The sequence below is a fragment of the Sciurus vulgaris genome (assembly GCF_902686455.1).
Source record: "Sciurus vulgaris genome assembly, chromosome: 2".
Classification (NCBI taxonomy): domain Eukaryota; kingdom Metazoa; phylum Chordata; class Mammalia; order Rodentia; family Sciuridae; genus Sciurus; species Sciurus vulgaris.
The window spans coordinates 55,028,863-55,046,211 of NC_136462.1; the positions used below are offsets into that span (position 1 = coordinate 55,028,863).

The 17,349-nt window shown below is 31.7% G+C and overlaps 1 protein-coding gene across 2 annotated transcripts in view; it reads left to right on the forward strand.

Moving 5' to 3' along the window:
• MDGA2 (MAM domain containing glycosylphosphatidylinositol anchor 2) overlaps positions 1-17,349 on the forward strand; it is a 780,047-nt gene that overhangs the window by 731,524 nt on the left and 31,174 nt on the right. For both annotated transcript variants that reach the window (XM_079126024.1, XM_079126023.1), the window contains exon 11: positions 14,732-14,909. In XM_079126024.1, the coding sequence (XP_078982150.1) occupies positions 14,732-14,909 (178 nt within the window). The remainder of the gene's footprint in view (positions 1-14,731; positions 14,910-17,349) is intronic.

The window sequence follows — 17,349 nt, forward strand, 5'->3', positions numbered from 1 at the left end:
AGAAGAAAATGATTATACTTGTTTTATTTCCAAACTTGATAGGATACATGTTTTTCTTTCATAGTAATTTATCAGAATTGCTAAAAATGAATATTTTTACTGTTATACATAGTTTCTTGGGTGGTTTTCAATGTTGTTTTGTTTTAACAAATGGAAGTCATAAATACATGGTTGAGGGAATATGTCAATTTTCAGACATCTTCTTTCCTGAGACAGTATATTATACCCTGTCACTCGTTGATTTTTGTAACAGTTATGAGTATAGAGTCAGCATAAGCAGAGCAAATATTTGTGGAGTACCTAAATGAAATTCCAAAATAGAGTTGGAATTCACTTGAACTCGTAGGTCTCACAGAATCAAAAGCTTTTTGAAGAACTGTTTTGGTCTGCTTTTTGCTGCTTTGACCAAAATACCTGACCCCTCTTCTGGGGACATGGCACCAGGAAGCAGAGAGAGTTCCACTCTCTAGAGATAAAATATAAACCCTAATGACCTACCTCCTTTAGCCACATCCTACCTTCCTATAATCACCACCCAGTTAATCCCTATCAGGGGATTCAAGCTCTGATTAGGTTAAGGTTCTCATAACCCAATCATTTCATCTCTAACTTTTTTTGCATTGTCACACACATGAGTATTTGTAGGTATCATATCAAAACCATAACAAGGATTAATCCTCCCCTGAAGATAGATTGGTTTCTTAGTCTATCTCCCTTTACTATATAAACATAATTAGGTCTTCCATGTGGAAAAATTCATTATGATTTTTCTAAGGGAATATGAGTAAAGTTCATATTGTCCAGGAAGAATTGTGAAAACAACACATTAAATGTGAAAATAGGAAATGAAGAATCATGATTAAAATTAAGAGGGTGGCCTTGAAATTGGCCAGTTTTGGGTTCCCATATCATCTCTTTCTTACCAACTGACTTGAGAGTGTTATTCAGTTTCTCCAACTGAGGAAATAAAGAAAACAATACTAACGTCAATGAATTTCTGGAAGAGTACATTAAAATAATGTGTAAAATCTGGAGCAAAAGGCTGGTAATAAAGAGTCCTAAAAATGTTGGTAACTATATTTTTACACTTTTTACTAAACAAAAATACTTCAGTTGAGATTTCAAAACATTATCCCAAACTGTAGTTCCACAAATTGGGAAAGATTAATCAAGTGCATCCTTAAAAAAATTAGCTTATCTGATGTTCACTAGTGGAATTAAGGACTGAATGTATTACACAGAAGTGATCACTTAGGCACCTTACTAGTTGGGGTTACAGTGAATTGGAAAGAGCTGAAAAATATAGTTTGTACACAATCATAGAAGAGAATAGTAAATAAACTTAATCTCTTTAGGTACTTACATTTGTACAAAGAACAGTACAGTTATTAACTTTGTTTCTAGAAATTTAATTTCAGAACAATAGAACATGACTTAGGATGCTTTACTTAAGATTTTTCAACTTTACAATAGTGCAAAAGAGATATATGTTCATTAGAAATGAAACCCTGACTTTTTATCATTTTCTGGGCTTGCAATGTTCCATATGATACTCTCTCATGAGGGTCAAATGCAGCAGAGAACTGAGCCATGAGATCATGAGGGTAAATAGCTATCCTCTATAGTATGCTCTGTTGCTCAATATGATATTATGTAGGCTAGGTGATGTTAAATGTTTTTGACTTACACTATTTCAGTTTATAAGTGTTTATTGGGACATAGCCACATCATAAGTAAAGAAGCACCTTATTAAAATGTGAACATACTGTTAATACATTTTAATGTTTTTATTGTACATATTTAAGGAATAAAATATGCTTTGATATTCATAGTAAAATGGTTATTATAGTTGAGCAATTCAACATATTCATCATCTCATGTAGTTCTATGTGTGCATCTATGTGTCCAGCAAATTTCCAGTATACAACACATTATTAATTATTATTCTCATGTCATACATCAGATCTTTAGGCTTATTTGTTCCACATAATTAAGTTTGCATATCATTTGACCTTCATCTCTCATATTTCTACATGCTCCTGACCCTGGTAACCACCTTTCTGTGCTGCAAGTATTTGGTTGATTTTTTTTTTTCATTTTAGATATTTAAGATTCCACATGTAGGTGACATCATGTAACATTTTTGTTTGTCTTATTTCACTTAGAATAATGTCATCTAGGTCCATCCATGTTGTTACAAATATCAGGATCTCCTTTTAAAGGTTAAATAATCTTTCCCTACATTTGTGTGTGTGTGTGTGTGTGTGTGTGTGTGTGTGTGAGAGAGAGAGAGAGAGAGAGAGAGAGAGAGAGAAGAGAGAGAGGTATCAATGTTACTTTATCAGTTTATCCACTAATGGAAACGGGTTGTTTCCATATCTCAGCTATCATGAATAATGCTGCAATGAATGTTGATATGCAGGTACCACCAGGTGGTGATTGTACTTCATTTCAGAGTATACTCAGAAAAGAGATTTCTAGGACATATGATCTATCGTAATTTCTTTAGGAACCTCAATATTGTTTTCACAGTGGCTGCACCAATCTACATTCCTGCTGGTAGCATGTAATTATTTCTTTTTCTCTAAAATCTTGCCAGTGCTATCTTTTGTCTTTTGGATAGTAGCCATCTTAACAGCTGTGACATAATAGCTCCTGTAGTTTTGATTTGTATGTGATTAGTGATCTTATACCTTTTGACCACTTTTATTTATTCTTTGGAGAAATGTCTGTTCAAGCCACTTTTTTTTGGCCACATTTTTGTTGAATTTTTTGGGCTTATTTTCATTTTAATTATCGAGTTATGTGAATTCCTTACACAATTTACATATGAACCCTTTAGTTTGATATATGGATTACAAATGTCCTTGGCAAATCTTTCCATTTTGTTTATTGTTTCCTTTGCTGCACATGATAGTTTTATGTATTCACAATTTAATCTTTATTATATTGCCTGGTGATTTTTGTGAGACATCCAAAAGTCCTTGCCAACACCAATACCAAGGAACTTTTATCCTGTTTCCTTTTAGGACTTTTGTGGGTTCAAGTTTTATGTTTTAGGACTTCAATCAATTTTTAATTGTTTTTATAGATGATATAATTACCCAGGTTCAGTTATTTTTTTTTTCAATGCTAAATTCCAGTTTGTCCAATCCTGTGAATTGAAGAGACTATCTTAATTTTTTTTTTTCACTGTATCTTTTTGGTGACCTTCAAAAACTGGACAACTATAGAACTGAAGTGATGTACCCCATTTGTGTACAATGAATCAAAATGCAGTCTGTAAAAGATTTTTTTAAAAAGTTGGTTAGCTCTGTATGCTTGAGTTTATTTCTCTCTATTCTGTTCCACTTGTTTAAATGTCTGTTTCTATGCCAATTGCATGCTGGCTTGGTTTTTATTGCTCTGTAATCTTATTTTTTCTATTATATTTCTTAAAAGAAGCTCATCCGCCCTTTTTTAGTGTAACTATCACTTTTATCTTGAGACTTCCTACAGGTAGGGTTATATTAGCCTGACCATGACCTAAGTACAGTTTTTCTGACTCAAAGCCACCTGCATTCTGTTCTACTCCTTGATGCATTTTCTTGTTTAAGTTTAGATAGGAAGTTTGCAAAAGTTTAAAATTGTTTTTCCATTTTTAAGTCTTAAAATGCTTTTCTATAATTATAGAATGCTTATAACAAAAATTGAAGTTTCATTATTAAAAATGTCCAATAATCAGAGAATCCTTTGGATAATGAAATTGTAGTTATTAAAATTTATGTTTGTCCTATTCTTTAAACAAAAAGAAACTGTTCTTTTCTAAACAAAATAAAGATCATTTATTGAAGCTTCATTATCACATGAGAGGCCAAAATCTCTCCCAAATAATGTATTTAAACAATATTACTAATGTGTTTGCATAATCATGGTTATAATTCTTCTCAAAATTGTTACTAATTAACTATGTAAAACAAAAAATATTACTATAACTTAAGATAAACATGCTCAGCAAATTAAATTTAGAAAAGAATTTCTTCAAGCATTCCTAATGTTTTAGTCAACATTTTTGCTGCTATGACCAAAAGACCTCACAAGAACAATTTTAGAGGAGAAATAGTTTATTTTAGGACTCATAATTTCAGAAGTCTTAGTCCATAGACAGCCAGTTCCATTCCTTGGGGCCTGAGAGGAGGCAGAACATCATGGCAGAAGTGTGTGGTGGAGAACAACTCAGAACACTATAATCAGAAAGTAGAGACAGAGACACTCCACTCACTGGGGATAAAAATACATATCCCAAAGGCCCACCCCTAATAACCTACCTCATCTAGTCACACCCTACCTGCCTTCACTTACCACTCAGTTAATCCCTATCAGGGTATTAATTCACTAATTGTGAGAAGGCTTTCATAAGCAAACAGTTCACTTCTGAACCTTCCTGCATTGTCTCACACATGAGCTTTTGGTGAACACCTAATATCCAAACCGTAACACCTAAGCTTAGTGTTCTTAATTATATTTCAAATGTTTCAAAGGTCATAAAACAGTCATGTGAAGAGACAGGAAGATGGGAGAATAGCAAAATTCATTTGAACATTGTTCTATTTAGCTCCAAAGATATAAACTTTAACCTTTTTCTCTTTACATTTATTACTTTACTTCTGACCAAAATTTTATATTAAGAAGTAAATGTCTATACATTTTAATAGAATGGGTTAAATTATAAGAATGTAAGCATTAACTAGCTACCTCATTGACCTATTTGGGATTAAATTGTTAATAACTAAACTGGTTCATAACAGATCCCAGTTTATAATAATCACTCAATAATTATTAACCATATTTAAATTATTGCCATGCAACACTTATAATATGCTTCAGACTGTCATAATTGGAATGTGAAGTTAGGTCCTCTAACAATTTGTACTAAACATTACAGACTAAAATGCTGGCCCATTTGCAACACTTTCACTTATATTTTAGCTATTGCAGAAACAAGACATTTTGCACATATTAAAGGACCACCTTTTGTCAAAATTCTATTCTAATATTTTTCTTCATTTTCTTGGAACTGCATCTTTAACTTTATCACATCACCTTTGACATATATAGGGAGATTTATGCCCTATTTTTCTTCTACTTTATCTGTATTTATTCTCTCTTTCTTTCTTTCTTCCTTCCTTTCTTCCCTTCTTTCTTTCTTTTTGTTGTTTTTGTTGTTACTAGGAATTGAACCCAATGACACTTAACCACTGAGCCGCATCCCCAGCCCTTTTTATTTTTTATTTAGAGACAGGGTCTCACTAGGTTGCTTACCACCTCAGCTAAGTTGCTGAGGCTAGCTAGCTTCGAATCTGTGATCCTTCTGTCTCAGCTTCCTGAGCCACTGGGATTATAGGTGTGCACAGCTATTTCTATTATTTCTATTCCTATGTTCACTGAGCAAGAACATAGGTTGTCACTAGGTTGTCACAGATGTGTGCCTAACGCTTAAGTTTTTTTTTTTTTTCCTTAAAATATCCCTAAAATTTGTTAGCAAGATCTTTCTTTTATCTACCAGTGATATTTGCTGGGTATTCTGCCAACTCATCTAGTTTACATCCCTTCATTTACCAGTGGCTCACTAAGAGAGGCAAAGGAAGAAAACCTTCTAAACAATACAAAAGATTGGGAAATTCAGTGAAGTTATGAAACCACTTAAGGTTGTCTTTACCTGAGGGCTGTATGTTTTCGTTTTGTTTCATAATTAAGTAAATATTGCTAAAACAAATATAAATATGAAATGCTACAGGGAATTATTATCAAGATATTCAGCAATTGACCACAGTTTACTATATAAGTTAAAATGTTTGATTGCAAGAAGCTGTTTGGAATTTGAAATACTAACAAATGTATTGTTTTATTATTGTTGTTCTCTTGATCAACTGCTCCTTTGTTATTTAAAATTACAAGAGAGATGGCCAAGGCTTATGGGCCAAGAATGGGAAGACAAATCTGCAATACCTGCACAAAACAAAACAGATGTCAAATAAGTTTTGAATAGATTTTATAAAATTTAAGCAAAAAATATAGTCTTGAAAGTGCCAGCTTTAGCCAAATGGAGGTCAAGGTGGTGGAAGTAAGCAGAACATGATTGAGGCAGAAAAAAATGTTGAGCTCTGAAATTCTGTATGTCAGGAATAAAAACACTGAATGAAGTTACTAGTACAAATACAGAGTCCACAGGCATGGTAGAGGTAAATATGTTATTAAAAGGAAAAGAAGAACAACAGAGTGAGTCCAGGAACTATCCCTGAGAAAGGCACCTAATTCTCTCTTCATGGTGGAAGAATGGCTTGTTTCCCAACCTATACATTAAGGATGATTTAAAGACTTGCGTAGTAGCTTTGGTTTCTGCTTGGGAATTCTTGAGCAGCATAATAGGGTAAACAGAGTTAGATTTTTCAGGGAATGGAATCTGGTTAGTTCTTTGCTACTCTGTGGTACTAGAGAAGCAGACAGGATCCAGCAAATGTCTGAAAAAGAGCAGAGATAATGCTGTTAGACCTAAAGGACTTATTATTTGCCCAAGAAAGACAGACTGAAAGGAACTACTCACCAAGGGCCCAGGCAGCTTCAACAACACAATAAACAAATGTTAGATGCCAAAAGACAGCAAGGAAGACCAGAAGAAGTTGACTAAATCTGAGAGAATTTCAATAGGAATTCCAAGCAATAAACATCCCTTACACCACCAGATTGAGATGCACTGAAGCTGGCCATTGTGCTGCCCCCACTTAAGTACTGTTCTAGGTACTACTTGGTGCTCAGAGTAATTGAATTTAAAACCTGGTTTATCAAGTCAAAATCTCAAACATATAGATTTTAAATTGAATTGGCAAGAATTAGTTTTCTGTCATCAGAAATGAGACGACATTCAAGTTTTAAATATAAGAACATTTCTTTTTATGGAAGATGCAAACATGTGGTTATGGAATTGGTACTTTCTCTAATTGCTACTTAGTATAGCTCTCTACTACTCAGTAATTTCATGTTGTATTCTGAGTCTTACATATGGAATCAGGAATTTCCAGATATTTTATACATTTCAATTTATAGATAGTAATAGCAGGAAAATTATGGTTTGTACCCTCTTCAAATAATGAATGTACCTAACTAGCTCTTTAGACTTTTAAAAGGGTTAATATTACTTGTCAGTTGTATTACCTCAGCTGCATTATTTACACTGGAGCAATACCACACTTTGGAATTTTAATTTAAATGTGGATCCTAATGCTTTTTTATTGCAATCTGATATGCAATGAAAGCTGACAACAGTTCTCACTTGGCAGTGACCTATCACATTTATGACAATATAAATGCAATGAAAACCAAGGCATGTTGCCCTCATACATTGGGGGATAGCAACCAATTTTCAATCAGTAGATGTCAAGGCAATCTGTTGAGGGACTGGTCATAAATCAGTCTGTCGAAACTTGAGGCTGACTTTCAAGGAATGCTACTTAACTCTAATTTAGGTCTGATAGTGTAAGCTTTCAAAGGACATAACAGATCAAAACTAATAAACATCTGTATTTCTAAAAAAGACACTGCCATTTCTAAAGATGTTAATATCATGAGCAAAATATGATAAGCAAAATATTTCCATAATTGTGTTAAAATGACCCTTCAGAAGAATTTACATGGACTGTGAAGAAGATAATACTCAAACTTTTGATAATGAAGGAAGAAAGGTATGTAATTAGATGGATAAATATGTAATAATTAGTATAAAATAGAAATAAAGTACATTTAATGACATGGAACTTATTATTCCCTTTTCTCCACAAGGTGTTATTAACACAATACTGCATCTTAAACGTATGTCATACATCTTTTACTGGAGACTACAATGGAATTTTATTTTAACCCATAAAAATATATCTTCAGGAGTTTATATTCTGTGGGATAGTCATAAGAATATATGACTTAGAGTCTGGAATACCTGAATATTTAATATCAGCTCTTATTTTTTCCTCGCCTTATGGCTGAAAAACAAGAATAGCAGTTTCCTGTACAAAGGGAATATCAGTATATTTCTTATAGAGTTATATTAAAATGAAGGGACTAATCTTGGATATATGTCTTGTATTCAGTTGGTTATTCCCTTTTCTCTTTTAGGTTCTCACTTATCCATTATTTTTAATGTACTTTGTGATAATGCTGAAAAGAGCCACAGTCAAAAAAAAAAAAAAAAGATGGCAGCTGTTTTCCTTTTCACATTTCAAAGTCTGTTGTCAACTTTTGCTTAGTATGCTTTAAGAAGCTAATTTTGTTCTTTATAAAATTAAGGGAAAAGTTAGTATTTTTTTTCTCCTGAAACTTTTTCAGCAATCTCCTTTTTATTATCTTCTGTGATAAAAATAATGCATTACAACTTTTAATAAAAAGCCACCTAGGCTGTAATTTGGGGGCTTCAAGACTACTCCCTAATCATATGAAAGGAACACATATCTTGGTAGATGTTTAAAACTGGAATTTTAATTGATATAAAAATATTTTAATATTTGCTTTCCTATCACCATGCTTACAAGTATGATTTGGGCCTGTCATCTGTAGTCATGTTTGGATCCCACATTCTTTGAGGATGTTGCAGTTTTACCCTCAATGAGTGGAATGATTTTGTATTTTCTTTTGTGTATGTGCAAACATTGCATTTAGTTTTCCTTTTTTACATTTTGCACAGCTCACTGATATACAATATGAAGTATTTAATTGCTTATTTCTCCGACTACTGAAGTATATACTTTCATTACAGCTTTAAATTAAAGACTTGGAATCAAACTTATTGCTTTTTAAATGCACATATGAAGTTATGTACTTTGGAGTTTGTAATAAGTAACAACATCAATGTATCCACCAACTAAAACTACTTGAGTAGAACATCTCATTATAACAACAGAATACCTACAGTCTCTCCCTTGGGTTGTAATACAACTATTGAGTGGTATTAAACCTATAATAACATTCAGAAAAATATACCTTGATTAAACTTGTACATCTTTAGGTGATAGTAAAAGGTCAAATTATTCTTTATATAGTTTTATATTCAAACTGCCTTTGTCTATCTTTTTAAATAGAGGCACTTTGGTTTTAGCTCATACATATAAAAATTTTTAAAAATCTATAGATAATGAAATAATCATTTACATTATTTTATAGAAATTTTAACCTCCAGAAATGGTAGAAAATTTGTAGTGTCTACTATTAACTATGCATGGCTATCTACAAAAGATAAGTACTTTCTGTGGAATTAGGTTTATATCCTTTTCTGATATGTCTTTTGTATTCTTTGACTGAGTTTGCCAGTAAATTCAGTGACTAAATGTAGTTATCAGTGAAATAACTTAGCTTTCTCTCTACAATCCTTGGGGACCAGTTACATAAATACACTGTATTCTAAAATTTAGTCTCAACACATCATTATAAAGTTAATGACCAGATAGCTGTAAGTATAAAATTTAATAAGAAGCTGTATCAGACTAGTTACCTTGTACCCAAAAAAAAAAAAAAAAAAAAAAAAAAAAAAAATATATATATATATATATATATATATATATATATAGTAAGTGTACTCTAACTAAATATATAATGACTGTGGTAAAAACAACTAGGGGAGCAATAAGTTTGGGGGATGCTAAGCTGACAGTTGTCTCAGAAAAAGTCTGAATAACAGATTTTAGAGCTACCACTCTGCAGCTGTATAGCCTTACAGTTGCTTAGGGTTACTTTACCTTCCCTCTGCCTCAGTTTTCTTATTTGTAAAATGGAGCTACTGAACATTTCTACCTACTGGTATTTATGGTGGATTGAATATGACAATAAGTATGAAACAATTAGCATAGTAGCTGGCACACAATAAGGACTAATATATGTAGTTTATTTTTATTACTAATTACCTAATCTAAACATACAAGTTATCAATGTAGAAATGTTCGAAGTAGCTACTAGTAGTAATAAGATGATCTTGTAAGACTAAGTTGTGCTTCACGATACGCAGCTTCTGGTTTATATGCATTCAAACTTCTTTGAAAGAGAGGATATATTTTGTAAATATAAAGTTATTTATATTTATATTTTGTAAATATAAATATATAAATATATTTTGTAATATAAAGTTAAATTTCTAGATATCTTTGAAATACAGTTCCAGTGGTCGAACCTCGGTGTTTTGGTTAGTAACAAGGCCACCCAGTGACTCTTATGCATGTATGAATGTGAGAACCATTGATACAAAGAATCGAAAACACCAAATAAAAATATCTTAAAGATTATTAGCTCAGAAAACGGATTCCAGAAAGAATATAAAAAGGATTGACCAAAAAGTACCCTGTTGTTATAGAATTCAAAGGAGAAAGCATTCCATACATTCCATACATTTGAGCAATTTCCTGAAATTCAGTCTCAAAATAAAATTAAAATGTTTGGGATGTAGCTCTGTGGTAGGGCACTTGCCTAGCATGCATGAGGCTCTGGGTTAAGTCCCCAGTAGTATAAAAACATTTTAAAAAATATATTTTAATGATACATAAAAACCTAAAAGTGTACATAGTAAGGAGGTATTATGCTATGCTTTAATATATGTATATGTTGCACATTGTTTAAAAATGTTTAAACATATTTACCTCTGTTTTGCCTTTTAAATTTATGTATTTGATCTTCCTGAGACTGACTTCTTTGTCAGGAGAAAGAAAATTCAGAATTGCTCATCTATAATTCTCATTCTTCAATTCTCGTCAATAAAAGAGAAACATTTCAGGCATATATAAAATCATGGTTTGTATATCTACCATCAATCTAAAAGCAAAATCACTGAATTCATTGTTTCCATCTCACAATTGCACCTTCCCTTGACACTTCCCTAACCCGCATAACCAGTGTCATTTTTTTGGCTTTTAAATTTTTTAATGTCTTTATTAATTCATGATAGTTATACATAACATTTAGATTCATCTTGATATAATTATACATGCATGGACTACAGTTTGTTCCACTTCAGTCCCCAGTACTTCCCCTTCCTGTCCCCTTTTTTCTCTCTGTTTCCCTTCTGTTATTCTACTAGTTTTCCTACTACATATTGATATATTTTTCTTAATTAGGGATTTATAGATATACATAAAGGTGTAGGTGACATTCACAGTTGCATACTAATTTTGTACATAGTATAATTTGGTATCAAACTCAGTCTTTACCATGCCTCTGCGTTTCTTTATAATTGAATACATATCTATGTATCCCTCTTCAAAATATGTGGTTTAAAATTAAATTTTTTCTCATGTGTGCTTCACATTTAATGTAATCACATTACTTTTTCAAAATTCAACTGTGTCAATGTGTGCAGCTTCGGTTCCTTTTCTATGCTTTATTTTGTATCCCGTCTTATAAACAGTGTATAATTTGATCTTTCTACCATGTTGATGGATGTTTAGATCATTTTCTGTCTTCTGTGTCATGGATATTCCTAATCCCAAATATAAAAGTTCATATAATAACATTGTTTTTATTGATAAATTGCTCTGAAAATTTGTAGCAGTTTATATATTCATCAAGAATACATTTTTGGAAGACAGCTTTTCTCTTGTTTCTGTATGTCTTGTGGGCAGAACGCCTATCTGACTTGTATTTTTCCTTTTTAATGGAGGATGTTGATGAGAACAAATGTTTAACTTGAAATTTTAAATCTAATATTTATTTCAAATTTGGTTAACCAATTCTTCAGCTTTTCTTTATGATACACACTTTTCTGATTAAGAAAGCAACCTATTACCTGAGGTGATAATGATATTGTCTTATATTTTTCCTAAGTGATTTATTCATTTTTAATTTTTTTCTGAAATTAAAAAAAAATGAATTGGGCATGGTGGTGCAAGCTTGTAATCCCAGTGACTCAGGAAGCAGAGAGAACTATAAGTTTGAGCAATTTCCTGAAATTCAGTCTCAAAATAAAATTAAAATGTTTGGGATGTAACTCTGTGGTAGAGCACTTGCCTAGCATGCATGAGGCTCTGGGTTAAGTCCCCAGTAGTATAAAAACATTTTAAAAAATATATTTTAATGATACATAAAAACCTAAAAGTGTACATAGTAAGGAGGTATCATGCTATGCTTTAATATATGTATATGTTGCACATTGTTTAAAAATGTTTAAACATATTTACCTCTGTTTTGCCTTTTAAATTTATGTATTTGATCTTCCTGAGACTGACTTCTTTGTATAAGATGTGAGAATAACACAAATATTTTGAGATTTTTTACTTCCCAGATACAGAGAAGTATAGGTTATATAACTAGGACTATTTCACCTTCAGAAAATAAATACATAAATATATGAGTACATACATATATACACACATACACAATATATATGTGCATGTGTTTGCATAGGTATGTAAATGTGTGTATATATAAGGTTATTACCAGGCAAATCTAAAGGAAAATGGGAACCTAAATGAATAAATGGATTTCCTACTTATACTGCTTTTGTCCTCAGCTGTGCACCAACTCACACAAACTTAAACTTTGATTCATAATGCTTTGCAGTTTTGAGGCAATCAAGAAGGAAACCCAAGGCTCATCAAAAGCAATGCAGCATCTTCTCCACTTTAATCTGTGATACCAAAGGGTTTCACATTCAAAGTAAAAGTGAACCACACTGTCGATGCCCTCAGGGTCATGGCAGAAGAAAGGAAAAAAAATTTAAAAACCCAGTAAATACAAAGAAAAAAGTATGAAGAAGGACACCACGTATTTCAAATATGAAAACTAGCAGAAAACAAATTATAAGACAACTATAATTAATGTATCTCTAGAGAGAGTATTATACATGCACACACAATGGTGACTATTAGAAAAATTTTAACAATTGTAATTGTATAAACCAGCAAAATAACTTACAATAAAACAAAATCATAATTTATAGTAACATACAAATCTATGAATTATTAACAAATCTAGTGCAGTATATGCATGCACAAGTTTAATACGAAAAGTACAAAATGGTAATAAGACATTCAAATAAGTCTGAAATAAAGAGAAAGATATGACTTATTTATGGGTGGAAAGATGAAATCTAGGTATAAGAAAAAGGAGGGCCAGAAGAAAGGAAAAGAGAGAGAGAGGTTGATAAGATAGATTTCTATACAGATAAAATTACAGGTTCATTTTCTCAATCACTCTACACATTATTAATAATAAAGTAAAATTTTGATTATATTATTTTCTTACTTGAGATGCTAAAGAAAATACTTCTAATACACAGGCATTATTAGTGTAGTGTCCTATAGATTTTTGTTTGGTCTTATTTATCAATTAATCAAATTTCTTCCTCTTCTTAGCTTGTTAAATGTTTTATAATAAGTAGGAGTTGAAGTCTGTCCAATTTTTCTCTGAATCTTTTTCTTTCAATAGTTAGCCACATTAACACACTTCCTAGTGTTAAATAATTCTTGCTTACTCGGATGTAGCATGACAGTTGATGTATTTACAATACCAAATGTACACAGATAAAGTTGGTTTATATGTATGTATGTAATTAATTTTTGTACTGCTTTTAAGGTTTTTTATTTAAATGAAATTTAACTAATTTAAGGAGTTTTTTTCCCCCCTAATCTCTGGAAGGTTTATATAAGATCAGAATTATTCATTTCTTGAATAGATTGTGTAAACAGTCCTGTAAAACTGCCTGAGATTCTGTTGTTTAGTGTAGGAAGTATAGTGAAACCCCTTGTTTCTCCTCCTCCTCCTCCTCCCCCCCCTCCTTTCTCTCCTCGTCCTCCTTTTTTTTGTTTTGGACTGGGATTGAATCCAGGGATGCTTAACCACCGAAATACATCCTCATCTTCAGCCCTTTTTTGTATTTTATTTAGAGGTAAGTTCTTGGTGAGTTGCTTAGGGTCTCACTGAACTGCTGAGGCTGGTTTTGAATTCAGGATTCTCTGGTCTCAGCCTCCTAAGTTGCTGGAATTACAGGCAAGTGCCACCGTGCCTGGCTCCCATTCTTCTTTTCACATGTCAGTGGGGTTTCCATCTTCATTACTCCACTGGTATCATTTATTTCAAGGGCACCAAATAAATTCCTAACTTTCATCTTATGTAACTTCCCAGCATCCTCCTTACAAAGGATAACCAATGTTCCCCCATCACTCTTGATCTTATCATCATTTTTCATATTTTCTTCATTGTATATATGAGTCTGAAGTCATTTTATGCTATATATGGATTTCAATATTCATTTTCTCTTTTTGATAGACTGAAAGTCATTAAGGATTCATTTTACTTTGTTTTATGTCCCTAGTGCCTACAATACATTCTAGCAACTGTTATGTATGTAATACATATTTTTTGTTGATATAATAAAGAAGTTGCAGATATTCAAGAATCTAATATGGCATGAATATGTTAAACAAAAAGTAAATTTAACATTTCTCCATACTTTCAGATCAAGGACACTTGTGTGAACTATCCAGTTTTACTTCATATTGGATAGTGTATTAAGTCCTCTAAATCTATTAATTTGCCTTCCATAATTCAGCAGTTTTTCTGCAAACTTTATTGCTCATTATAGAAACTTGACTTTAATAAAACGTGTTTATGTAACATAATGCACTTATTTAATAAACTTCCAGATTGTTTTTCCATTTTCTTAGAACATAATAAGTACCTCTGAAAAAATACTGGGAACATTATTATATAATTGTTTCGATTCCAGGCTGGACAGCAGCGTTGGTGGGAACAGGAAATTAAAATAAATGGGAATATTCAAAAGGGAGAGTTAATTACATATAACTTGACTGAGCTAATTAAACCAGAGGCTTATGAAGTCCGGCTGACTCCTCTCACCAAATTTGGTGAAGGAGATTCAACAATTCGTGTGATCAAATATAGTGGTAAGTGACCTTTTATTTACACATATTTATGTATATATTAAACTACCTGTAAAATTAGTTTGATACTAGCTGTCAAATTTAGATACAAAGTAAAATTTAACATATTGATTTTTTTGAATTATCAGCCCAAGTGACCAAAATAAGCAAAACCAAAACAACTCAAAGAACTTAACACCATAAATTTTAGTATTTGTTTGCAAATGTTGAGATATATAATAATGCTTTAGTTAACACTGAACCTGTGTGATGATGTCAATAATCTCTCTGTTTTTGATCCCACAAGTTATGAGGCAGTGTGTCTGCAAGCTATCATTTCATACTTTTTATGACCTTAAAACTTATACCTATAAGAAGTTAGGAAGTAGAGCAAAATGTTTTTTGTGTTTTTAATAACATTAATAAACTTCACTTTCAGAGAAGTTTTAGGTTGACAGAAAATCAAGTAGAAAGTAGAGCACTCCCTCCTACTGATGCAGTTTCCTTTAATATTGACATCTTAGGTCATTGTTATATTTTGTTGAAACAAAATAATATCAGTATTTCAGTCATTTACCTTAGGATTTGTTTTATAGTTATATATGTATTTTGGCAGTGCTTAGTATCATTTCAGTATCATACTGAGCAGTTTCAGTGCCCTGAAATCTCCTGTGCTCCACTTACCTGTCTCTCCCACTGCACCACCCTGGCAACTACTGATCTCTTTATTGCCTCTATAGTTTCTCCTTTTTCATAATATTGCACAGTTGGAATCAAATAAGTACATAACTGTGAAAAGCACTGACTTATTTCACTTAATATGTGTTTAAGTTTTCTCATGTCTTTTATGGCTTCCTAGTCTATTTCTTTTCATTGTTAATGAATATGCCACTATCTAAATGCAGCACAGTGATCTATTCACCTGCTGAAAGACACCTTAGTTGCTGGGTTTTTTGTTGTTGTTGTCCTTCTGGTTGGTGGTCTTTTTTTTTTTTTCTCAGATTGCTAATGTACACAAATGAATGTGTGTGTGTGTGTGTGTGTGTGTGTGTGTGTGTGCTAGTTGATACTATACATTTTGAACTATATGTATAATTTTTTCACTACTTAAATGGCCTATTGGAGTAAAAATAGAAACTAGTATAGAAATACGAAAAAATTAAAAGTTGATCTTAAACTTTTTTCCAGACTAATAGCTCTAGGGAGAACAATGGTAATAAGATTTGGAATTATTTTAATGTATTAAAGAGATTAATATTTTATAAGTTTAATTTTGCATGCATTTTAGAACTATAATGTTTGATGAAACTATCTGCCTCAAGAATTTTCAATGTATATTTTAGGACTGAATGAGTCATTGGTAAAATATTTCATATTTGTTTCATTCAGTGAAATATCATTCTTTCATATCACTTATTATCAGGGCTTGAGATAAGAAGATAATAGAAGGTTTTCTTTGCTGCTGAAATTTTCCATATATTTTAGTACTAAATATATATTTTTCTACTAAAGGGGGAAGCACTGAATACTGCCAAAATAAAAAAGAAAGTGAAACTATTAAAATTTTATTAAACTCATTTGTGTCCACATTAAATTTCCACTAAAAATTAAGAAATATGATGTAGATTAGAATATTTGTAGGCAATCAAGTAATATAAAAAACACTAAAATAATTTTAAATCTTAAATATGATCCTCTAAAATATGTGGGTTTTTATGTTTGTGACATAAATATCAGTTCCATGAGTCTGTGAGATAGACAACTATAAAACCCCAGTATATTTTTCTAAGGTTTTTCACTTCATATGTTTTAAAAAATATGAATTATTACCTGCTCTTATCTAACATTAATGCTTCCTGGCACTAAATTACAAATTAACAATTTCATGGTTGTGCTTTAAAAACTTCATTAATATTAATTTCTTTCAAAGATGAAGATATTGGGACACAGAAAGTATTGATGTTCTGAAAGACTAAACAATGGTGAAATGACCAGGGTTCATGCTCCTATTTATCACTTTGCTCAAAGTTTAGGAGATCACTTTTCTTAAACAGATATAAAAAAATTCATAAGTTTAACAGTTTTTACTGAAAATTCTGAGACAGCAAACTAAAATGATTAAGAGATGTGGCGAATATATATCGCTTATATTTCTGAGTAATTAAAATTGCATTTATATTCTTAGACATGCATATTAAAATATTAAACACTTTAATTAAAATTGCATTTAAATAATAAAGATTTGGGCAAACCATAATGATACATAAGCATTGTATTAGTCTTCTTGGAGTGCCATAACAAAATACCATAAGCTGGCTGTATTAAAAAAGCAAATTCATTTCTCACAGTTGTATAAGCCGGACAATCAGGGACTTTGGTTGGTTTCTGGGGATTGGGGATGAATGCCTTCTTGCTGTGTCCTCACATGGCAGAGAGTTCATTCTCATTGTCTCCTCCTCCTCTT